This window comes from Peromyscus californicus, unplaced genomic scaffold (assembly GCF_007827085.1).
Source record: "Peromyscus californicus insignis strain IS unplaced genomic scaffold, ASM782708v3 Scaffold_10__1_contigs__length_136768540, whole genome shotgun sequence".
NCBI classification, from domain to species: Eukaryota; Metazoa; Chordata; class Mammalia; order Rodentia; family Cricetidae; genus Peromyscus; species Peromyscus californicus.
In genome coordinates, this window is record NW_026294391.1 from 32,754,335 (window position 1) to 32,779,535 (window position 25,201).

Genomic DNA, 25,201 nt, shown 5'->3' on the forward strand with positions numbered 1-25,201 from the left:
TAGGAATATTTACCCATGAATTTATTGCTATATAGGTTACTGGAACACAGCAGCATTTTGGGATGGGGAAAGTTGCTTCAGATCACATGGTACAGTGAGGATCATAGTGCCTTGCAAGTTTCTACATCCTAAAAAGAAGCCCTTTCCTGTTTATTTAAAAAGAACTACAGGCACATTAAGACATTCTCAGGGCTGGGAGAAATCATCTTCCCCAGGGAAGAGTCTGCCAATTGGTTATCCAATACAAAGTGGTCAGCTCTGAAATAATATACATACAAATAACATACAGACTGAGCAGGTTGTAGTTATATATTTAGGGATATATAACATATATATGTGTGTGTGTGTGTGTGTGTGTGTGTGTGTGTGTGTGTATGTATATATAATTATATAATATTAAATGTTATATAAATAAATAATTAAAGAAAAAGGGTCCAGCCAGGCATGGTGGCATACGACTTTAATCCCAGCACTTAGGAGGCAGAGACAGGCAAATCTCTGAGTTCAAGGTCAGCCTGGTCTACAGGATGAGTTCCAGGACAGCCAGGGCTACACAGAAAATGTGTCTTGAAAAAAAAAGAAAGGAAGGAAGGAAGGAAAGAAAGAAAAGAAAAGAAAAGAAAAGAAAAGAAAAGAAAAGAAAAGAAAAGAAAAGAAAAAGGGGCCATGAATTTGAGAAAGCAAGGGGAGTATAAATGGGAAGGGATAGAGGGAGGGAAGGAAAGGAGGAAATGATGTAATTATATTTTAACTTCAACTAATAAAATATTTTTAAATGTTCTGGGTTTGTCTGTTAGTATTTCTACCACAATTAGTGCATGGCTTCCCACTTGCTTTTTTTTTCTTTTTTCTTTAGCTTTGTGTCCTCTTCAGGACACCTGGTTCATGGCTTATGAATTCACATTTGCATAGAAATCCAGGCTGTACAGATATAGCTGAAGGTCAGCCCAGCCTAATCTAGGCTGGCTCCAGAGTTCAAAGAGCACAGCAAACAAAAATTCAATGCCTGGGAACCTCAAAAGTCAGAGGTTATCATTTTTGTTTGCTTTTACCCCATCAAGCAAATTCTTGGTCAAGGACACACTTTTGACCACCACAGACAGAAGTAATTCTTAGAGAAGTTGTCCCCAAAGGCCAGACAGTCTGCTCTCCACACCAGGAGTACATGGGCTCTGCTTAATACTACATCACACCCATGTCTCTCTCCAGCTCCATTTCAGTCTGGCTTTAGTGTCTCCCTCAAGAGAAGTCTTGCATTTGATTTTGTCAGAAGTCCTCCAAGTGTTCCACCCTGGGGCCAATTTCACACCAATTTTTCAGTTCAGGGCTGCTTGATCACACAGGTAATATGAATTCAGACTATAAAATATCTGAAAAAATCAGGATATTAATTCTAATGGGTATAGTTTTTTTTTTAATTTTCAGTCAAATTTCAAACGAAAGCAGGAAAAGATTATTTTATACCCCAGCTAATGAACAGCTTTTCTTTCTACTCAGATACAGCCTTTCCAGAGTCCCACATTTATAAAAAAAACTCTATGTCTAATGCCCTATCCAATCTGTGCTCAGAGCCTTATCTCCTGGTCAACAAAGATATTTTCACTCAAGGGGAGTACTCTCACACTCTGCCAGCAGATACAAGTGTCAACACTTGTATATCATGCAGAATTGTATGCCCAGGTCTAATTTTGGTCCTAAACTACAGTCTGATAGTGTATAATGACATTTCATGCTGCAGAATACATTCTCATCAACAACACTGGACCATATATATAACAAAGAGTCCATAAGATTATAATGCAGTTGGAAATTTCCTATCGAAAAAATTGAAATAAAAAGGAGGACGTGACTGTTTCTAAGTATGGTGGAGGAGGTTTATTGTAGATTAAAGGGAGAGCATATCTAGAGGCAGAGACATCTGTGAGAGTTGAGAGTGAATATGACCCTGAACCAGGCCGAGAGGGGGTGTGGAGAGGGGTGAGTCAGGACACCAGGAGACCAAAAGGCCAGGAGGGTAAAGAGTAGACAAAAGGGGCCAGGTAACCAAAATGGCTGGATTATATAGTGAAGGTCAGCTGGGGAAAGGGTAGCCCAGACTCTGGGCTGGAGAGTTCAGGGTAGGTGTTGGAGTATGCCAGCCATTCCCTGGAAGAGGTAGGGGCTGAGGGATGCTGGGAGAACCTGGCAGCCAGGCCCATTTTGATATGTTAAATAGGCACTTCAGTTACTGTTAGTCCTGTGTTTGAGACCTAACACCTAGAGCCTAGTGATGCTGGGGCTGCCCCACTGTAGTAGTGTGGTGTATTTTATGTTTCTGTGCTAATGCCTGTATAAAGAGACTGAGTTGTCAGTCACTTAAAAATGTAATGCATATGCTGAGCAAGGGTGTACACACCTGTTGTGGATTATTAGTTAAAGATGTGTTGCATGAAAATGGAGAACAGGTTCCCAAAGGCCAGCTAAGCGCCAGGGACAGGTCCTGATCTCTCTGCTAGGAGCTTTACAAACAGACCAAGATACACAACTGTCACACACATGCACAGGGCCTAGATCAGTCTCATGCAGGTTCCCTAACTGGGGAATGTTTGTTTAATTATACAAAGATATGTTGCATTCTTTTATGTTGCATTTGTTTAACTCTGTGAAGCTGTATTACTGTGCTTGTCTAAAACACCTGATAGTCTAATAAAGAGCTAAACATCCAATAGTGAGGCAGGAGAGAGAAATAGGTGGGGCTGCCAGGCAGAGAGACTATATAGGAGGAGAGAAGAGTGAAAAGGGGGAGAGAGAAAAGGGGAAGGAGAAGAGGACGCCAGGGGCCAGCCACCCAGCCACTGAGCCAGCAACAGAGTAAGAAGTAAAGAAAGACATACAGAATAGACAAAAGTAAAAGCCCAGAGGCAAAAGGTAGACAGGATAAGTTAAGAAAAGCTGGCTAGAAACAAGCCAAGCTAAAAGCCAGGCATTCATAAGTAGAAATAAGTCTCTGTGTATTTATTTGGGAGATGGGTGGCTGGGCCCCAGAGATCAAAGAGTAAAAAAAAAAAGAAAACACCACACACCTGCAATCACACTACCCATGAGGCTGAGGCAGGACTGAAAATCTGAAGCCAGCCTGGGTTACATAATGGGATCTTATCTCAAAAAATATAATTCATACAATTATGTATAGTACATATTTGATAATTATAATGACTATATTACTAGTTTATTTACTATGCTACTCTTTTTTGAGGGGGGTTATGATACAGGGTTTCTCTGTGTAACAGAGTCCTGGCTGTCCTGGAACTTAATTGTAGACCAGGCTGGCCTCGAACTCACAGAGATCCTCCTGCCTCTGCCTCCCGAGTGCTGGGATTAAAGGTATGTGCCACCATGTTGTACTATAAAATAGTATGCCAGGCCTATAAGATGGCTTAGTGGGTAAAGGTACTTGCCAGTTTGGTCACTGAACTCATAAGGTGGAAAGAGAGAACCAATTACAAGTTATCCTCTTATTTCCACATGCATACCATGGCAGTACTGATACACATACACACACACACACACACACACACACACACACACACACACACAAATATACATAAATAAATAATGTTAAAAAACAAAACAGTATGCTATGTTAGTCTAGCACAGTGATTCTCAACCTTCCTAGCTGTGAGCCTCTAATATAGTTCCTCACGTTGTGGTGACTCCAAACATAAAATGATTTCACTGCTACTTCATAACTGTAATTTTGCTACTATTATGAATCATAATATAAATATCTGATATGCAGGATATCGGATATGTGACCCCTGTGAAAGGGTCATTCAACCCCCACAAAGGTACTGCAATGCACAGGTTGAGAACCACTGCTCTAGCAGCTCAATCTACCAACAGTCACATATATCTCATGTATCTGGTTTCTTGACTGTATCATTTTGCCTTGTGTTTGATTTAATCTTGTGTTGCTTTGTTCATCGCAGCTGTAGAAGCAACAGGCTATGCCATATCATAGCGCCTAGGTACATAAACAATGCTGTATGATGGTTCCCCAATAACAAAATCACTTAAAGAGACTGTTAATCCACTTTCCATCACTGTGATAAAATCATGAGATAACTTAAAAAGGCGAAAGGTTTATACTGGCTCTAGTTTCAGAGATTTCAGTCTATGAATATATGGCTCTATTGTTTCTGCTGCCTCCCCCCATGAGACACATCATGGTGAGGAACAAAGTTGCTCACCTCGTGGAAATCAGGAAGTAGTGACAAAAAGGAGCTATGAACAAAATATATTCTTTAAAAGCAAAACATTTCTCCTGTGACCTACTTCCTAATGGGCTCCACCTCCTCAAGTCTACCACCTCCCAATAGCCCACTAAGTTTTGAATCCATCAGTGGATTAATCAACTGATGAAGATATAGCCTTACGTGATCCAATCACCTCTTACTTTTGAATAGGAACCATGAGCTTGGGGGTACATATCAAGTGTAAACACTAACAGGTATCCCCCCCCCAGATTTTGTATTCATGGATAAGCAATAAATAACTACAGCTGCCTTATTATTCTCCCTATAATTGTTTGTTTGGGGGGTTAGTGGTAGAGATACCCAGGGCTTGCACATGCTCAGCAAGTATTCTACCATGGAGCTTCACTCCCAAGTAACTATGCATTTAACAGGATGCTTTCCTCATTTTACCCAGTGCTTGTGTTTTGTAGTAGGAGAGTTTTCATATGATGCAAACTGATATATGGTCAAATAAAGACATCCTACAGAAGCCTAGAGAGTATGTAAACATTAACAAAGAGTCTCAGCCTCCCATATTGTCTTATGTCAGAACCAGGCTGTTTTGGAAGATCCACACCCATCCAGGAGATTCTAATGTATATCTGAAACATGAATCTAACTAGTCTTATCAATAAAAAGCAGGAGTCACACAACATATATTTCCACTTAAGAATTATTGCAAAAGAAGGTAAGAAGCTTGGATGATTATATTGCTTAAGTTTACATAATAAATGAAATTTTTCTTTAAATTTACAAAGATGAAAGGCTTTTGCTACACATGATTGCCGTCTGATGGTTATTTTTACAGCTAATTAGATACAGAAGATTTTGTTGGAATTATATAATATTACATACTGGACAATTCCATTTTCTCAAAGGGTAAGGAAAAAAATAGATGATTAGATCATGTTTCCCGCATGAAAAATTTCTTTGGCCAAATTTTTGCTGAGCTCGAAAACCATTTTTAAACTTTTTGCATCATTTGAATTGCTGAAATCAGGATCATTGCAGTTGACCTTTGGCAGGTTTTTAGCTGAATGGATAATAATTCAGCAGTTTTCAATTGTCTGAATGATAAGATAACTGAATAAGTAGATGGAAAAACTGAAAGTGCCAAGTGCAGCTGCTTGCCAGTTTGCAGTTCTTACTCAAATTCATTAAAATGGAATGAATGAAATGTTCTTTGTGAATATGCATAGAATATTATACAATATTTACACAGAAAATATGCTATGATTTGAACAATTTTCCCCCTCCAAAACTCATCCCAGAATTTTATTGGTATTGTGGCAATTCAGAGAGGTAATTGGGCCATGAGGGCTCTGCCATTTCAAAGAAGGAAATTTCAACCATTTTTGCTTTCTAGCTCTGATTTCTTCCATGTTAGAATGCAGCAAGGCCCTTACCATGGGACTGGAGAGATGATTCACTAGGGGCACTGGCTGCTCTTGCAGAAGACCCAAGTTAGGTTCCCAGCACCCACATGGTACCTTACTATATATATATATATATATATATATATATATATATATATATATATATATATATATATATATGACACTCAAGCTTCAGGAGAGCTGATGCTCTCTTCTGGCCTCTGTGGGCATCAGGTATGCAAGTGGTATACATACATACATTACATAAGTAAGAATGAATAAATTTTTAAAACAAAAAGAAAATGCTTACCAGATGCCAGCACTTTAATCATGGAGATCCACGCCTGTATAACAGTATGAAAACAAAGTTATGTTCTTTATAAATTACCCACTCTATTGTATCCTGTTATGAAAAGTCAAAATGGCTTAAGACAAGGTGCAAACAATACTATGCAAATTATCATTGGGAATACTTGTGGAAACAATTTATGCTTCCTGAAAAAATGATACAAATAAAAAATTCAAAACTAGTGTTTCTTTAGACTGTCACACTAGAAAATATTACAAAGTAAATGAAAGAAAACTGTTATTTTGTTTTGACAATCCTTGTTAAGTCAACGTGACAAAGGCAGAGTCGTCTGAGAGGAGGAACCTCAATTGAGAAAATGCCTCTCTAAGATCAGGCTGTATGCAAGCTGGTAGGACATTGTCTTAATTAGCGCTTGATGGGGGAGGACCCAAACCATTGTGAGTGGTGCCATCCCTGGCTGATGGTCTTGGGTTTTATAAGAAAGCAGGTTGAGCAAGCCATGAGGAGCAAGCCAGTAAGCAGCACCCCTCCATGGCCTCTGCACTAGCTCCTGCCTCCAGGTTCCTGCCCTGTTTGAGTTCCTTGTCCTGACTTCCTTTGGTGATGAACAGTGATATGAAAGTATAAGCCAAATAAACCCTTTCTTCCCCAACTTGGTCATGTTTTTTTATCCCAGAAATAGAAACCCTAACTAAGACAAAACACTTAAACATTACCTGCATTTTACAAATGAAAAAAAATGTATTAGTTTCTTTTCCTGTTACTGTGAAAAACTACTAACCAGGAAACAAGGGAAGAAGGATTTATGTGGGGGCTCACGGTTTGAGAGGGACGGGATGATAGTGTTCATGGCAGCAAAAGAGTATGACTGGGACTCACATCTGGAAGAACACGGTTGCAGAAAGAGGTGAATGTGAATGTGCATGCACACCCCATGTTCCCTTTTCATTCAGTACAGAAGCCTGGCCTTTGGGACAGTGCTGCTCACATACAGGGTAGATCTTCCTTCCTCAGTTAAACCTCTCTGGAAACTCCCTCACAGACACACCTCAAGGTGTGTCTTCTAGATAAGTCTGAATTCAGTCACACTGACAACAGAGATTAACCATTACAGGAATGTTGAAATTTGTAAAATTGCACAATCGAGTTGCAATTTAAACTAAGGTCATCTAACCCTAGAGCCTGTGTGCCTAAGGATAAAATTATACTTGTCCTTGGGGATATGTGAACTGTTGACTGAGAATGGGTGTGGGATTCTGGAATGTTTTCTATGGTGGTGAAATAGCTATAAATATATGTCAAAATTCAGGGAGATTAACCTTTAAAGTTGTACACCAGACTGTACATGAATAATATGTCAAAATAAAAGAAAAAATAGAATCTGACAAAGGTATTTAAAGGCCAAATGTTTTAAGTACAATAAATAGCAAGTATCGTAAGGTTAGTTTTTTTCTCCTACTTAAATCCCTCATAGTGGACATCGTAACCTATGATCAAACCTCAAAACACTCTAATTACCACAGAGTCCTCCCTTCATCTCTTCTATTTTCAATCTTAATCCCAGGGTTGCTTTAGCTTTTCACTAAATCCTTTTCTCTTTCCCACTAACTCTCAGATTCCCTCTTCTCTGTTTCTTCCTTTCTCTATTTTAATGAGTAAGCTTTAAAAAAATTTCATTACATTTTATTTCTTTCAGGGATGAACACATATAGGCCACAGCAGCATATACAAAGGCCTCCAGACCTTAGCACAACTGACACCACGTTGGACAAACTATTCTGACCTAGCACCCAAGCCCCAACACCTGCCAAGATGGAAACAAAGACAGAATCCATCAAAGACCTAGTCCGTAGTTCCAGGATCCAGGCAAGTCCCTAAATGTACTAACTTGGCTTTTTGGCTTCTGTAGTTTTGATTTTTACTAAGTGTTCTTGCTAACTGAAGTGAGTCAACAAGGATGAGGGTTTTGTATATAAAAGACAGAGGATGGTGACGCTTAGGGCTGCATGATTTGGGCAAGTTCCATGTGCAGCCACCAGCCAACAATACAGACTTCTATTTGGCTTCAAGAGTGTCCATGTGTGTTCTCTGGTGGAATTACCTCACAACAATAAATTCCATAACTTGTGGGAACTGATTCTCTCCTACCTCCATGTGGGTCATGAGACTCAGTCTTCACATAGGTTCTCAGGCTTAAACTCGGGTCCTTGGGCTTGGAAGCAAGATCCTTTACCACTAAAGCCATTTCACCATCCTGGGTTCTCTTTCTAAGTCCACTATGAATGAAACAGAACAGGAAACAGAAAATTAACGTTAAAGACGTATTCATTCATTTTGTGTGTCTCTGTGTGTATGGGTATGTATCATAAGTGTGTGTGTGTGTGTGTGTGTGTGTGTGTGTGTGTGTGTGTGTGTGTGTGTGTGTGTGTGTGTTTGAATACAGGTACATGCATGCAATGGCACATGTGTGGAGGTTAGCGGACAACTCTTAGGAGATGTTCTCTTCTACCACCTTGTGGGATCTGGGGATCAAACTCAGGTTGTCATGCCTAATCCTCAAAGTTGTCCTCTGACCCCCCACATACATGCAGTGGCACACACATGCCCACAAACATGCACACAGAAAATATACAAATAAGTGTAATTTTAAAAATGTTAAAGCACTGTGATGAGCACAAGGCACAGCATTAACCAGTAGCACTTTCCTTGTATCATTCCACAGAATTACATTTACAGTCTTTTTTTTTTTCAAGACAGGGTTTCTTTGTGTAGCTTTGGAGCTTGTCATGAACTCACTCTGTAGACTAGGCTGGCCTTGAACTCACAGAAATCCACCTGCCTCTGCCTCTCAAGTGCTGGGATTAAAAGTGTGCACCACCACTGCACGGCTACACTTACAGTCTTTAACAATCTTTTCTCACCTTAGGGCCCAAGAATATCTGGAGTTCTCCAGATATATGCTCTAAGATATATAGTATAACTTCTCCCTTTAACACAGGCCTATATAGGCTACTATGGTAGTTTGAATAAGGATGGCTTCATAGACTCATATATTTGAATGTTTATTCACTGGAGAGTAATTAGGAGATGTGACCTTGTTGGAGGTGTGTCACTAGGGATAGACTTTGAGGTTTTAAAAGCCCATGCCAGACCAGGTCTCTCTCTTTCTCTCCCCCTACAGATCAGGATATAGAACTCTCAGCTACTTCTCCAGCTCCACATCTGCTTTGAGCCACCACACTCCCTGCCATGCTTACCGTGGATTAACCCTCTGAAACTAAGCAGGCTTACTATTTAATGTTTTCTTCCTTTCTTTCTTTTTCTTTTTTTTTCTTTCTTTCTTTTTTTTTTTCCCCTGAGACGGGATTTCTCTGTGTAGTTTTGGTGCCTGTCCTGGATCTTGCTGTGTAGCCCAGGCTGGCCTCCAACTCACAGAGATCTGCCTGGCTCTGCCTCCCGAGTGCTGGGATTAAAGGTGTGCACCACCACCGCCCAGCAAATGTTTTCTTTTATAAGAGTTGCCTTCATCATGGTGGTCCCCCAACACAGGAGTTTAGACAAGCAGGTTTTTCCATGGGTGCTAGAGATCCAAACTCAGGCCCTCATGCTTCCATGACAGGCACTTTTTCCAACTACACCATCATCTCCATAGCTGGAGACAATATACTTTTTATGTAGAAATATTTTCAAATAAGAATTTTTAAATATGGAAGGTGCAGAGATAGCTCAGTGGGTAAAGCGCTTGTCTGTAATCCCAGAGCTTCTGTGGTAAGGTAGGAAGTAGAGACAGGAAAATCTCCAAAGCTGGCCGACCTATTCCCAGAAGCTTGTAGGCTAGCTAGTCTGGCATACACAGGGATAAACAATATGAGACATGTCATGAAGATACGTAGTGCAAACAAACCAGAAATATTGCTGTTTAAACCCAGTTGGGGGGAGGGGGCTAGAGTGATGGCTCAGTGATTAAGGGTGCACACTCTTCTTTAGAGGACATGAGTTTGATTCTTAGCACGTACGTATGTTGGGTGGCTCACAGCCTGTAACTGCAACTCTAGGGGATACAATACCTCTGGCCTCCAAGAGCATCTGCAAACACTTACACATAATTAAAAATAATAAAAATAAATATTTAAACAGTAAATAAATCAACTGAAATGGAGTTTGTTTCAATGGTACACACTAATTAATCCTGGTTGGTAAAATGTTAGTATCAGAAACCAGAAGCAAATGATCAGCTTAAATTGAGGACAAATATTCATGCATGTAATAGCAAACTCTCAATTTTTGAATACTAATATTTAAATTGAAAAATAACAATGATATATTCACACTATATGGCATGCTTTGAAAATATGAATACGTTATTCAATGACTAATTGTATATCAATGCTTTAATTTAAAAAATTTACATTTCATGTATATTTTTTATCTCAGAAGATAGTGACATTCTGTTTCTGCCAAGTATCAATTTTTAACATGCAGCTGTTTGTACTCAGCCAAAATACATATTTGATGTTCCTCTACAAATAATGAATAAAAGCTCAGTTATGTATCCTTTATTTAAAACAGTTCCTTGACAGAAATCCAAAATGTTTTGCAAATGAAGTCACAAACTTATTTTACTGAAAAATACCTTGATCTTTTTTAATCCCAGCTTTCTTCTTTGCCATTCTGTCTCCTATCTGGCCTCTTCTGCTGCCACCAACTGGCTTCCACTACTGCTAAATTCCAGCAACCAGCAGGATTCAATTCAGTGCTTTGTTTTGACTGCTGGGCTCCTGGTAGGAAAATCAACTCAGATGAATAACTACATTTTTAGGCTGGGAACTGAAAATCACAAATAACTCATTTCCTTCACATCTAGGGTTATCAGATAGCCACACAGTAGCTGGTACTTGTCCCAGCAAGTGGTCCAGACAAAGCTCCAGGCTAACAAAAGAGAAGCCATTTCCACTGTTAAATTAATAGTCTCCTCCCAGGAAGGAACAAGGTTAAAACCACAGAGCCATTATATAAAAGCAAACAAAGGTCAAATCAAATGTAACAGTGTACCAAAAGACTTGGAAATTCAGAAGTACAAATTCTAACACATTTATACAAAAGAACATTTGAAAATAGTATGTAAATAAAAGTTCAACCATGTTTATTTAGTTTTGTGAAATTTTAAGCAGTAAATATCGTTTAACTTTTTGTTTCAGCCAATGTCATTTTTTTGTTAGAGGGATTAAACGATTAAAAATCCAAAACTACTTAAAATTTACTATTATAAATTAAAGTTAAAAATTTAAATTATAGCTGGGCAGTGGCGGTGCACACCTTTAATCCCAGCACTCAGGAGGCAGAGGCAGGTGGATCTCTGAGTTCTAGGCCAACCTGGTCTACAAAGTGAGTTCCAGAACAGCCAGGGCTGTTACACAGAGAAATCCTGTCTTGAAAAACTAAAAAAGGTGGAAGGGGGGAGTGAGAGAGAGAAAGAAAAATAAACAAAACAAAATAAAAATTAGTTTAAAGTATAAAATAAATTTAAATAAGCTTTCAAGTAATAGTTTTTGTAAGTGGATAGCTATCATTTATACTTCAGAAATTCTCAAAGGTTAATACAACACTAGGGAAATATGGAAAATCATGAATCCACAGGGTGCTTGAATGTCAACATTTATAACACTGAAAGAAAATTCAAGCCATTTTTAAAAGCACAAAAATAATGTAAACAAATAGGTAAAACAAAACCAGTTTTGAAGCCAGAGAGACGTTGCCCAGCGAGCCTTTTCTTTCTGACTCCAACGCTAGCGTGCTCGCTGGCTCACTCAACAGCTTTGACATAAAACACAGTACCACACTTTGCCACAAGGCTAGAATGTTTAGATTACTAGTTCCATATGAGTAATCAGGGATTCGTTTCCAACTAGCTTCACTGTAGACAACACCTATGGTATGTATCCTAGAACAATTGTCTAGGCTACGTTACAGAAACTTGAAGGCCACTTTTGCTTTTAAAAAGAAAGAAAGAAAGAAAGAAAGAAAGAAAGAAAGAAAGAAAGAAAGAAAGAAAGAAAGAAAGAAAGAAAGAAAGAAAGAAAGAAAAGTAAAAGAAATAAAGAAAACAACAAAACATCTCACAAACAACAAACAAAACTGTTTTTCCAGTGCCTATGGACATCTAATGCATGACCAAAATGGCTTGGCATCTGCCCTCATACTGAATCTATTCCCTTGGTTGTCATAACTTTTCAGACATGGTTTCTCTGTAGCTCAGGTTAGCCTTCTAGACATGCCGATCCCTCTGCCTCAGCTTCCCATGTGCTGTGATTATAGACATGAGCCACCACACCTGGCTTTGCTCTCTTAACCCTTGAGCTCACTCTACTCAGTCAGTTTTCTATGTAGAGATATTGACTTGAGTTGGAGACTAATGTGGCTTATTACCTGTTGGAGGAACATTCACTTTTTTCTACCCAACCCTTACACTTTTGCGGCAGCCCAAGTACAATATCCCTCAGCTCTAGAAACTGGAAAGCATGCCATGAGGCTAGGGCATTTATGCCATATGATGTCAGTAAGAAAAGGAACTCAACCGCTCCAGAGTCAAACTCTAAAAGACCCTCAGAAAAGCAGTGATGCCAGCAACAGGATGAACTCAATTGTTCCCTGGATAAATCACCTCAGGTTTGCCCATCCGGCACAAGACCAAGATGTTTGCTGCAAAGAAAAAGAGCATCTATTGCAAAGATGCTCACAATTAATGAGGCAATTGCCAAATCACTCCACTCTCCCCAAAAAGAATCAGTAAAAGCATGCTGCACCTTTTTCTCAACAAAGCAGCCTGATAGGCTCTGCCTAGTGTTAGCTCCCTTCTGCTCTGGAGCTGAAGTCCCAATAAAGCTTGCCTGTCTTGTCCGCCGTATGTGACTTAGTCTCATTTCTGTTGATCCCAGCATCCAGCAGTAGCTAGCTGGAAGTGGAGATGAGAGGACCAGAAGTTTCTTGTGCTGTGTAGGGATTCCGGGTCAGTGTGGGATACAGATACTTTGTTTTCAAAAAGAGAGAATGCAAGCCGGGCAGTGGTGGCTCACGGCTTTAATCTCAGCACTCAGGAGGCAGTCAGGCGGATCTCTGTGAGTTCGAGGCCAGCCTGGTCTACAGAGGGAGATCCAGGACAGGCTCCAAAACTACACAGAGAAACCCTGTCTCGAAAAACGAGAGAGAGAGAGAGAGAGAGAGAGAGAGAGAGAGAGAGAGAGAGAGAGAGAGAGAGAGAGAGAGAGAGAGAGAGAGACTAGAAGGTGTAGCTCAGGGTTAGTTAACAGTATATCCCTGGCATGCTCAAAGCCCTGTCCTTACCTCAGGAGGTTATCTAGTTTGGTGGATCTATACTTGGGCTACACAGTGACATGCCATGAATGATTTTAAAAAACACAGACTTGGGTCTGTTTCACGAAGCCTCTGATTTAATTGGTTCAGGCTATACAATAAGCATCAGGAATTTTAATTCCCCTGGGGAAGCTAATGTGCAACCAAAGCTGAGAACTACACTCTAAGTCATTGGGCAGATGTTCAATGCTCCAAGTTTTAGAAGTTTCACCTAAGGCAGATGTTCAATGCTCCCATTTTTAGAAGTTTCACTAACTTATTTATTTACCTATTTTATGTGTGAGTAGCTCAAAGGACACTCTGCAAGGGCTGGTTCCCTCCTATCAAGTCATTCCCTGGGATTGAACTCAGGTAGTCAGGCTTGGCAGCCTTTACCTGATGAGCTATTTTGCCTTCCTTAGAGCTCCATCCAATATGTAATAGTAGCACCAAACTCAAGTTTTTTTGATGAGAGGTTCTTAAAAATTAATGAACAGCCAGGTATTTTGGTGCAGGGGGATCTCTGAGAGCTCAAAGTCAGCCTGGTATACACAGTGAATGCCAGGCCAGGACTGCATAGTGAGGCCCTGTCTTAAAAACAAAAACAAGCAAACAAACAAAAACAGTGATATGGACATATCTTTTTAAAATGTCGCGCAAAATAATCCCTATTTAAATGGTGCGATTCTATTTACACAAAATTAAATATTAAAAAAAAAATGGGACGGGGCAGAAATGACTAGGAAGGGAAGCTAGGAGGAAATTCCAGGGATAGACATGTTACTTATTTGGATTAAGGTACACAGACAGATACACTTATCAAAACATATCGCCGTAAATAAACCGGTTACAAAGAGACGTGGTTAATTTGAATGTGGGTATGTATCATTATTTCTAATAACTCCAAACCCCTGCTATGTTAAAAAGCACAACAAACCAGAGATAAGAATCAGTGAGAAGGGAGAGCAAACAGCAGGGAGCAAGCCTAAGCAATCACTGGCACTCTGGCAACCGAAAGCAAGGTGCTTCTAAAACTACCGAGCCGGAGAGTCCCAGAAAAAAAAAAAAAAAAAAAAAAAAAACCCAAGCTTTTTCCGGCACTCGCAAAACCGGCTGAGTGTCCTCACCGGAAGGGTCCGGAAGGAAACGTTGCCACCCGGGCAAAGAACCCGGTAGCAACTTGGTTCCTGCGCGGGTGCTGGGGCTGTAAGGCGCCGGGCGGTCGGCTGGTTGTGGATCGAAGAAGGAAGACGCCGGGGCCCGCCGACCATCCGCTGCTACTATGATTCCGGTGTCGCTGGTGGTGGTGGTGGTGGGTGGTTGGACTGCCGTCTACCTGGCCGATTTGGTGTTGAAGGTGAGGGCCTTGGGCCTAAGGCCTTAGCCGGCAGAGTCCAGGGCTGGTGCGCGTGGTCCTGTGTTGCCCGAGGCCTTTTCTCCTCCCTTGCCAAGTTTCCTCCGGGGGGCTGGAACCCGCTCTGCCCGCGGTGTCTACGTGCACCCTTCCGCGTGGTGTATCCGTCCGGCGGAGTAAATAAAGCCGGGCAGGCTACGGGAGGGGTGTGGCGGCCTGCGCCGCTGCCGCATTGCGGGCGCCGGGTCCCTGCAGCTTTTGGCTCCTTCCCGGGAGGAGCCTGTGGTGTGGGCTTGGGAGGCAGGGCTCGAAGGAGGAAAGAAACTAAAACATCCGCTTAGGAAAAGGCATTGTTTTCCTTCTTTGTGCTAAGGTTACGACCGGAGAGACACTGCTGGTATTGGGATAAATCAAATTCAAATCGTGATTTAAATCACCGTTGTCAAACTCGAAAGTGCACAAATGTATCCGAGGTTCCGGTTAAAATTTAGATTCTGCTTCAGCAGATCTGGAAAGAAAGCTAAGATTCTGTATTTCCAACCAGTTCCTCTGTCCCGCCGACAGTGCTGACCCACAGACCATGCTTTAAAGTAGCATGCTTAAGTAGTAAGAATTTAGATAGCCACATTTTCTACTCAAATTCTAATTTACACCCTACACTCCCTTCTTCACAGTGACGACACACACCCTGGGCATACAGTGCGTTTTTGAGTGTTGTGGGTGTTGGAATGGTAAGAAGAAATTTCAACAGTTGCCTGAGCACGTGCTTTAGACACCTTCAGAATGGAATGGGTGTGGAGAATACGAACATAAAAATTCCTAAGGGTTTAAAAATTAAAATCATGAATATTAAAACCTTCATGTGTTCTTTTAAACAAAATGCCTCATGGCCTTGTGTCTTAGATAACAATAAAATGAAATGGCCCTTGTGCTTCTTTGTCATATTTAAACTTTAAAGCCAGATCTATGAAGTGTAGTCCTTAGGAGAACTAGGCTCTGCCAATTCCTAACCTTTGTGACCTTGGGCAAATAACTACCTGTGCTCCATTTCTTGTCTTTAAATAGGGATAACAATAGGAAGGATCACCTAAAATTACGGAGAGTATTATATTAATGCGTCTCTATGATATACTACATAAATCTGAGGTTCAACGACTGATAACACTTGGATGTACTGGGCACTTGTTAGAATGACAGAACTTCAGGTCTCACCACGAAGACCTGTATAATCGGAATCTGTAGCCTAATAGGATTCCCCACTGATTTCTCCGCACATTTGTTTGGAAATCACTGATGGATTTGGCATAGTGTTTATTTAACAAAACAAGCCACAGGGATTTGGTGATTGGTTTCAAAAGAAAAAGCCATGTGATTTCTTCTTGTTTCATATGTGGAAATTTTTCCAAATAAAAAGAACTCATCAAACGTGTACAGTGAGTCCCAGGTCAAGTAAGTGAGTGATAAGGATGTGGCTTTAGTTTCTGAGGCATCCTCTACATGAAAGCGTCCACCCCTGAGCAATGGCACTGATCAGTGTCTGGGGTTAAGACCTTGCCTTTTAAAAAAAAGTGTATATGGCTGTTTTGTCTGTTTGTATGTACACTACATGCCTTCAGTGCCCTTGGTGGCCAGAAGAGGTTGTAAGATTCCCTGGAACTAGAGTTACAAGTGGTTCTTAGCCACCATGTGGGTGCTGGGATTTGAATCTGGGTCTTGTGGAAGAGCAGCCGCTGCTTTATGGGTTAAGCTGTCTTTCCAGCGCCTGAGACCTTGCCTTTAAGAGCATTCACCTTCTCTTGGTTTGCTGTTCTACTGTTGATTTTTCTAGCTTTCCACAGTGGACGGTTGCTACACAGGTGTGCCAATCTCCTTGTCAAGTCCTGGAAAACAAGCAAACTTAAAATGCCACCAGAAGACAGTGCAGACAATTACAGATACTGGAATTCAGACTCAGGTCATTTCTTTATGATGGTAAAAGAGCTGAAATAGCCTTGTAGGACAAATGCATTTTTTATACAGATGACAGTACTTCCAGTGCTTTCTGTAACTACCTTGGTATTTATAGATCTACCTTAGTCAAGGACTTCAGCCTTTCTAAAAGATAAGACCCTTGTGACTGTTTATAAGCAGCTATCACTATAACCCCTGGGGAAATTTAAGAGCTGCTACTGAGACCAAGAGGAAAGTGGGTAAATTTTGTACTTTCATTTGGTCAAAGTTGGTTTAACTTGAGGCTTACTTAGATGAAAATAGAAACTACCAATTCAAACTAAGCTAACTCTTCTTAGAATCCACTGGAAGTCTAAAAATGATCTCAAAAGACTTCTTTCCTTCCTGTGGCAATAAAATAAACCTGTGCTGTCCACTGTGGTAGTTATTAGCTGTATGTGGCTACCTAGCATTTGAAAAAGCTTGTCTGAATAGAGATGTGCTATGAGTATCATTTTGATACCACATTTCAAAGAATACTAGAAACAAGTGTCTCAGTGTTCTTATGTTGATTACACATTAAAATGATACCTTGGATATTACAGATTACAAATACATGAAAACGAATCTCTCCTTTTTAAAATTTGGTGACTAGACAGTTTAAAATTATATGTGGCTTGCATTTTTGACTCACATATTTCTTACGGACTTCATGGTTGTAAGCAGAGGTCAGGATTTTTTTTTTCCCCAGAGACAAGGTTTCTCTGTGTAGCACTGGATCTCCTGGAATTCGATCTATAGACCAGGCTGCCCTTGAACTCATGGAGATCTCCCTACCTCTGCCTCCACAGTGCTGGGATCAAAGTTGTGTGCCACCACCACCTGGCAAGGTTGGGATATTTTTAAGGGCTGGAATAGTAAGTATCTTAAGCTTTATGGTTCATGGGATCTCTGTTACATATTCTTGGGTTTTGTTGTCTATTTCAAAGAGACAGGACTGAGACAGCATATCTCTATGTGTGTCTGGCTGGCCTGGAACTCACGATGTCCACCATGCTGGCTATGAACTTGCAGAGATAGTTCTGCCTTTCCTTCTCCAGTGAAGTGATGGCTACTTTTGATTGTTGGTTTAGTGGGATTTAGAATCACCATGGAAACAATTCCCTGAGTGTAGCTGCAAGAGATTTTCTAGATTAGGATAATTGAGGGAAAAAACCCACCCCAAATGTGAGAAGTACTATTCCCATGGGATGGGGTCCTGGACTGGACAAAAAAGGAGAAAGCACCTAAGCACAAGCTTTCATCTCCCTCTGCCCCCCCCCCCCCCCCCGACGACTGTGCATGTAATATGACCAGCTGCCTCAACCACCAACCTCCTCAACCTCTATCTGCCATAGCTTCTGCTCCATGATGGGCTCTACCCTGGAGCTGTGAGCCAAATTAAAGCCTTCCTAAAGCTGCCCTGTTGTCACAGTATCTAGACAAGTAACTAACATAACCCCCATCCCCAGCAGTTGTTTTTAAAAAGAAATAATCGCTTAAAAAATTAAAAACTATTCTTATATTGTAGGCTATAAGCCAGATTTTGCTCTTGGACTATATTTCCCTGGACCCTAACCCAGCTACCCAGTTAACCCAAGACCTTTAATACTTTGAAGAATAAATGTAAGGCTTTAAGATTATAAATATTTGAGGCGGGGATTGTGGCTCTGTTTGTGGAGCACTTGTCTAGCATGCACAAAATCCTAGGTTTGCTCCCAATACTATGTAACCAGACATTTTGTCACATGCCTGTAATCTCAGCACTTGGGAGGGGGAGTCAAGAGGATCCGAAATTCAAGGTCATCCTTGGCTACATGGAAACTAGAGGCCAACTTGGGTTATGTGAAACTATCTCAAAAAATACTATAAACCAGTGATTTCTCAACCTATGGGTTGAGACCCCTTTGGTGGGGGGGAGTCGAATGGCCCTTTCACAGGGGTCACTTAAGACCATCAGAAAACACAGATATTTACATTATTATTCCTAACAGTAGCAAAATGACAGTTAGGAAGTAGCAATGAAATAATGTTATGGTTGGGATCATACCATGAGGAACTGTACTAAAGGGTCACAGCATTAGGAAGGGTGAGAACCACTGTTGTTGAGCCACTAACATCTTGATTTCTTATACAGTACTTATTTTCTTTATTTTTAACCTTTATTTATGTTGTAAATCTGTCCTTCAAATTTGAGTGATGCTGAACTTTTCTTTCTCTTAGTCATCTGTGTATTTTAAACATTCTTATGAAGACTGGCTGGGAAAAAATGGATTGAGCATCTCTCCTTTTCATATAAGATGGCAAACTTCAGTTTTTAATCGTGCCTTTTACAGTTGGGGACGGCGGAAAGCAAGGATGCTTTACCAATGGTACTTTTCATCTTTAATTTGGGGGGTTATTAGTAATTTAATTAAATTGTCATCATCAGAAATAGCTTAAATATATATATTTAAGCAATTGTATCATTGTGCTTTTTCATACATTAAAAATCATGGCACCAGACCATAGTGGTGCATACCTCTTATTCCAGGCTATCCTAAGTTAGATTCCAAGTTTGAGGCCAGTCTGAGCTGCATGAGAAACTTGTCTCAAACAAGCAAAAAAAATAAAATAGAGGAGGCTGGAGAGGTGGTTCAGCAGTTAAGAGCATTTGCTGTTCTTCCAGAGGACACAAATAAATTTAAAATAAAATAAAATAAATAAGTAAATAAGACACTTAGGGAAATTTATGGTTTTGTGTTTTCCATGGTCTTTGGGATACCTAATATCCTAACAATTTCTTTTTTTAAAGATATAATTATTTTTTATTTTGTATGTTTGTTTTGCTGAATGTGTACCACCTGCATGCAGGACTCACAGGAGCCAGGCGGATATGAGATCCCCTGGAAGTGGAGTGGCAGACAGTTGTGAGCTATCATGTGGTACTAGGAACTGAACCTGGGTGTTCTGCAAGAGCAGCCAGTGCTCTTAAACCTCTTAAACCATATCACCAGCTCCTCATAACAGGTTCTTAGTTAAGAGAAATTTGGGTTTGTGAATAGTGTACTTTAAATTACTTTTTGTTAAAAATAAAGCTCCAAGCAGGAATCCCAGCACTCAGAATACTGAGGCAGGAGAATTGAGAATTTGAGGGAAGCCTGAACAGCATAGCAAATTCCAGGCCAGTCTGGGGTATGTAGTGAGACATCTCTCTCTCTCTCTCTCTCTCTCTCTCTCTCTCTCTCTCTCTCTCTCTCTTGCCCCTCTCTCTATATATAGATAGATATAGATGTGTGTGTGTGTGTGTGTGTGTGTGTATAATACAGATATACAAATATAAGTTCCAAATGTGTTCAAGCTAAATGTAAATAATTAGATAATCAAAAAGTATACAGTAATAAAAATAGGCAAACCTAAAATTCAGTTCTCTGGAAAGACTAATAAAATTGATTAAGTCTAGGCCATGAATGATTAAGAAAAAACAGTAACTAAAAATAATAATTGAGCCGGGTGGCGGCGGTGTCGCATGCCTTTAATCCCAGCCAGCACTCAGGAGGCAGAGCCAGGCGGATCTCTGTGAGTTTGAGGCCAGGCTGGTCTACAGAGCGAGATCCAGGACAGGCACCAAAACAACACAGAGAAACCCTGTTTTAAAAAACCAAAATAATAATAATAATAATAATAATAATAATAGTTGAAAAAGATAATACTTCAAATTCTGTGAACAATAAAACAAAAATAATACTATTACAATTCTACAACTTTAAATTTCACAACAGAACTTATGAAAAGAAACAGATCAGCCCCAACTGTAAAAGTAATTTTAATGATTAAAATACCAGAATAAAACTATTAAATTTGACTCCATTGATATTTAAACTACTTTATCACAAAGTGAAGCTAAAATAAGATGCAAACAGTAGAATGGATGAAAAATGAATGTATGCCCCAATGTTAAGAACATTCCTAACTATATTAAAAACAATCAAAACAGTGCTATATAAATGATTAAATGGAAAGGAAACCCCCCAAGCCCCTTTTGTAAATTGGTAATAATATTCAGCTTTTTTGGGTGTCAGAGTATTTTAGTTTGTTAGAACTGTCTGTGAGTCAGTTAGTTTAGATGGAGAAAACAAGGCCAGCTATTGATCTTTTTACTCATTGTTTAAAAGTTGTGAAACATGGCTAGTCAATTACTTTGTTAGTGTGTGTATTGTGAAGAATTGTGCACTTACATGTTTGTTTTTGTCCTTGTTGCCAGGTTCAATTTTGGAATGGTGTTTGGCGTAATTGCCATGTTCAGCTCCTTTTTTCTCCTTGGAAAAACACTGATGCAGACTTTGGCACAGATGATGGCTGACTCTTCTTCTTCTTCTTCTTCTTCTTCCTCTTCTTCCTCTTCTTCCTCTTCCTCCTCTTCCTCTTCTTCATCTTCCTCTTCCTCCTCTCTTCACAATGAACAGGTGTTGCAAGTTGTGGTAAGTTTACGCTTTTTTGCTTTAAACTGCTGAAAACACAGATAACATTTTCTGGCTAGTATGGCTGCAATGTGTAACAAACATGAAAGTAAAATACCTCGTAATTTTTAAAATTACACACTTAACCACAAACCATTAGTACAAGATTAGCAGAAAGTGTCACAGTATTTGATGGTAGTGGCAATACCTATAGCAGAGAATAAATTAACCACTAATAAGACAAGGTAGCCATTACAGGTTCCTCTCAGGTTGTCTTCTTGAGATGTGATTGCAAGGAGTAGGCATTCTGAATTGAAATCTCTATAACATGGAAGTAAACTTCATCTTATTGCTGTGCAACGTTCCCTGTCCTTTTCATGGTTTTTCAGAATTTAATCAATAATCTTTAAAATAAAAGTTTAAGGCTAAAGTTGGGGGTAAAGGTATAAGACATTTTTGAATGATCACTGTCATTTCTTTGCAACTGGCTATCACTCTGTTAACTGGACTAGCCTAGAACTTGCTATATGGCCTAAGCTGCCCTTGAACTCAATGGCGATCATCCTGCCTCAGCCTTCCAGGTGTTGAAATTTCAGATATGAGTCACTACACCTATGTTGTGAATTTTTTAAGAATTTTTAATTTTATTTTATGTGGCATTTCATTCCCTGGAACTAGTTACAGACAATTGTGAGCTACTATGTGGATGCTAGGAACTAAATCTTGGTCCTCTTCAAAAGCAGCAAGTGCTCTTAACTGCTGATCCATCTTTCCAGTCTCTACCTTGTGATTTCTTAATATAAAAAAAATGTGCTAAGTTTTATTCCTTTGGTTATAAGATATAGTAATTCTTATTTTAAAGCACAGGTGTAGGCTTATATCTTATCTTTTGGCAATACTGGGGTTTAAAAGTACAGCATCATGCATGTAAACCAAGTGCTCTACTCCTGAGCTGAAGTCCCTGCTCTTATCTCTTACCTTTTGCTTTCTCCAGTTTGCAAGAGTGCTCAATGTTGGCTCACTTTTGCTTCATATTTTTCAACTTTTATTTATGTATTTCTAACTCACATTTTTATACTTGTAGTTTCCATTCCATGAGTTATAAATGTTATATTTAATCATGTTCTTGTTAATAGGACATTTAAGGGTTAGGAACAGATTTTTTAAAAAAAAGAAGAAATGACCTCTCCTAAGCTGGGACAATGGGGGTAAACTTACATGTGATTTATAGAGAGTAGTACTCAGAAAGTAGAACATGAGACTCTTAATCCCAGGGTCATGGGTTCAAGCCCCACTTTGGATGCCAAATGTAACTAGAGGCTTTTCTCTGCCCCACCTTGTCCCATAGCCATTTCCAAATAATCACTCAGAGGCTTATATTAATTATAAATGCTTGGCTGATAGCCCAGGCTTATTACTAGCTAGCTCTACATTTAAATTAACCCATTTCTATTAATCTATGTATCTCTACATGGCCTGTGACTTACTGGTTCTATCACATCTTGCTTCTTGGGCAGCTCACAGCATCTGCCCTGATTCTGCCCTTCTTCATCTCTGTCTTCGTTTGAATGTACTGCCTAACCTTATTCTGCTTCGCCAAGCATCTTTATTTATCAACCAGTGAGAGTAACAGTAAAGGATGGTCACAACTCTTTCTTAGAAGTTAAGATGATTATGTCAGCTGCATAAGACATGATGTATTTCTTCACTAAACATTTATGAGTGTGTCCTGCTTACTGGCTATGTACTGAGTCCCAGGTCCCTGGGGAACAAAACCCAGTGCTCACACTCATGGAACTTTTACTCTAGAAGGTGAGATGCTATGATTGTCATTTGATTGTACTTTTTTTTTTTTTTTTTTTTTTTTTGAGATTGGGTTTCTCTGTGTAGCTTTGAAGCCTGTCATGGAACTTGCTTTGTAGACCAGGCTGGCCTCAAACTCACAGAAATCCACCTGCCTCTGCCTCCCGAGTGGTGGGAGTAAAGGTGTGCGCCAGCACTGCCCAGTTTTGATTGGACATTATACAAGGTGCTATGGCAACAAAAGGAATGTAAGGTGTATCTGGCACTAGGAAAGAAGAGAGTAGAAGTGTGAGGACAGTTCACATAGCCTGGAAAAGGAAGATGGAACTCAAGAACTGAGCAACTCAGGAATAGAAGGATCACTGTAACATGGAACACAGGGAGAATTATCATAGTGATCATAAATAAGTAGATAATAAGCAATGTTTTCCATATGAGATTTCTGTATATGTTTGATTTTGTTCTCTTAGAACATGGCCAATAAGCAGATGTTGTAGATGATTGGTTGATAAATAAAGTGCTGATTGGCCGGGTGGCGGTGGCGGTGGCACACACCTTTAATCCCAGCACTCGGGAGGCAGAGCCAGGCGGATCTCTGTGAGTTCGAGGCCAGCCTGGTCTCCAAAGCGAGTTCCAGGAAAGGCACAAAGCCACACAGAGAAACCCTGTCTCGAAAAACCAAAAAAATAAAATAAAATAAAAAAATAAAGTGCTGATTGGCCAGTAGCCAGGCAGAAAGTATAGGCGGGACAAGGAGAGAGGAGAATTCTGGGAAGTGGGAGGCTGAGGCAGAGAGACGCTGCCAGCCGCCACAATGAGAAACAGATGTTCAGATACCAGTAAGCCACGAGCCACATGGCAACTTATAGATTAATAAAAATGGGTTAATTTAAGATATAAAAACAGTTAACAAAAAGCCTGCCACGGCCATACAGTTTATAAGTAATATAAGTCTCTATGTATTTACTTGGTTGGGTCTGAGCGGCTGCCGGACTGGCGGGTAAGAAAAATTGTCCTGACCGTGGGCCAGGCAATACCAAAAAAACTCTAACAATAGGCAGGATACACTCAAGAAGTTTATTTTGTACTCCCTGACTTACAGATGAGAAAACCAAAGCCCAGAGACATTACATCATTTGCCCATGGTGACAGTTAGGAAATAGTGTGTCTATCATCCATGATGATAAGAGTCTATGCATATTATGTTGTACTCTTTTAAAAAGATAAATAAAAACCAGGCCTAGTGATGCAGGCCTATAATTCCAGCTACTTGGGAGGCTGAGGCAGGAGGATTGCAAGCTTGCTTGGCTATAAAGCAAGTTTAAGTCCAACATGGGCCACTTAGTGAGAACCTCTCCCAAAGTAAAAAGTAAAAGAAAGTGTTGGGAGGCATAACTCCATAATCACTTGCCTCGCATGCATTAAGCCCTGGGTTCAGTTTGAGGAGTAAGAGGGGGAAACAGGTGAGTAGATGGGTTGGGTCATTCATTCAAAGAAGTATATATAATTTTGGTCTGCCCCTGTGAGTAATATGGTGAAAGTTTAAGTAAGCATATTATAAGAGAACATTATGAAAAGTAGGAGATAAGATGGGATATATAGGTAGTATCCAGACTGTGAAAGACCTTTCTAGGAATTTTCTCTTTTACTTATAGATTAGTGTTCTGTGCAAAATGGGCCAAAGTTAGATCAAAGATGGGGAGATCATTTAAGGATACAGATGGAATGATTCACATTAGAAGTAATAAGGATCTAAACTAAATTTGTGGCAAAGAGAATGAAGGCCCCTGAGAGGCTACCCATGCAGAAGATGGTGCTACACCCATGCACATAAAAGGATTCAATGGATTAAAAAAAAGAACAGATGAAGTTGGGAGGGAAAAGTGGTGATGGGATAAGGAAGGAGTTGGAGGCTTGAGACTGGAGGGTGGATTTGATCAAAACACGTCATCTGTATGTGTGAAATTTTCAAACAGTTTTCAAAGGGGAGAAAATGAGAATAAAGGTGATGGTTTTTCATTACAATTCTCAGACAGTGAGTAATTTAATGTGAAGCTGGAGGGTGCAGGGACAGTTTAAGGATGACCCTTGGCTATACAACTAGTTAGTGTTCAAAAAAGACGAGGGAAGGAAACTCGGTTTAGAGAAAATCTGATCATTAGCCTGCCTGCCTGCTAGAATTCCAATGGCAATTGTCATATAGAGAAGAAATTATTCTTCTCTTTGCTTCTCAGTTTATTCAGTGTTCATAAAAATACCAGGTGTGCTGTACTTTGGAACCGTTAAAAAACCAGAAGCCTTATAGTCTACCGTGCATATTTGTGGAT

General features: G+C 40.0%; 1 protein-coding gene and 1 long non-coding RNA gene across 8 annotated transcripts in view; one reads left to right on the forward strand and one right to left on the reverse strand.

The window, feature by feature from the left end:
- Positions 1-14,549, reverse strand: part of LOC128105003 (uncharacterized) — a 47,363-nt gene extending 32,814 nt beyond the window's left edge. For all 6 annotated transcript variants that reach the window (XR_008216184.1, XR_008216179.1, XR_008216272.1 and 3 more), the window contains exons 1-4: positions 14,438-14,549; positions 10,594-10,738; positions 8,109-8,236; positions 5,961-5,994 (exon numbers count right to left, since the gene is read on the reverse strand). This is a non-coding gene — a long non-coding RNA (uncharacterized LOC128105003). The remainder of the gene's footprint in view (positions 1-5,960; positions 5,995-8,108; positions 8,237-10,593; positions 10,739-14,437) is intronic.
- A 5-nt stretch (positions 14,550-14,554) lies between these two features.
- Positions 14,555-25,201, forward strand: part of Mbtps2 (membrane bound transcription factor peptidase, site 2) — a 46,571-nt gene continuing 35,924 nt past the window's right edge. Inside the window, exons 1-3 of one of the 2 annotated variants that reach the window (XM_052729726.1) lie at positions 14,560-14,667; positions 18,856-19,004; positions 20,876-21,092. In XM_052729726.1, the coding sequence (XP_052585686.1) occupies positions 14,593-14,667; positions 18,856-19,004; positions 20,876-21,092 (441 nt within the window). In that variant the 5' untranslated portion in view covers positions 14,560-14,592. Of the gene's footprint in view, positions 14,668-18,855; positions 19,005-20,875; positions 21,093-25,201 lie in introns of both variants that reach the window. The other variant, XM_052729792.1, reaches the window with a different exon arrangement.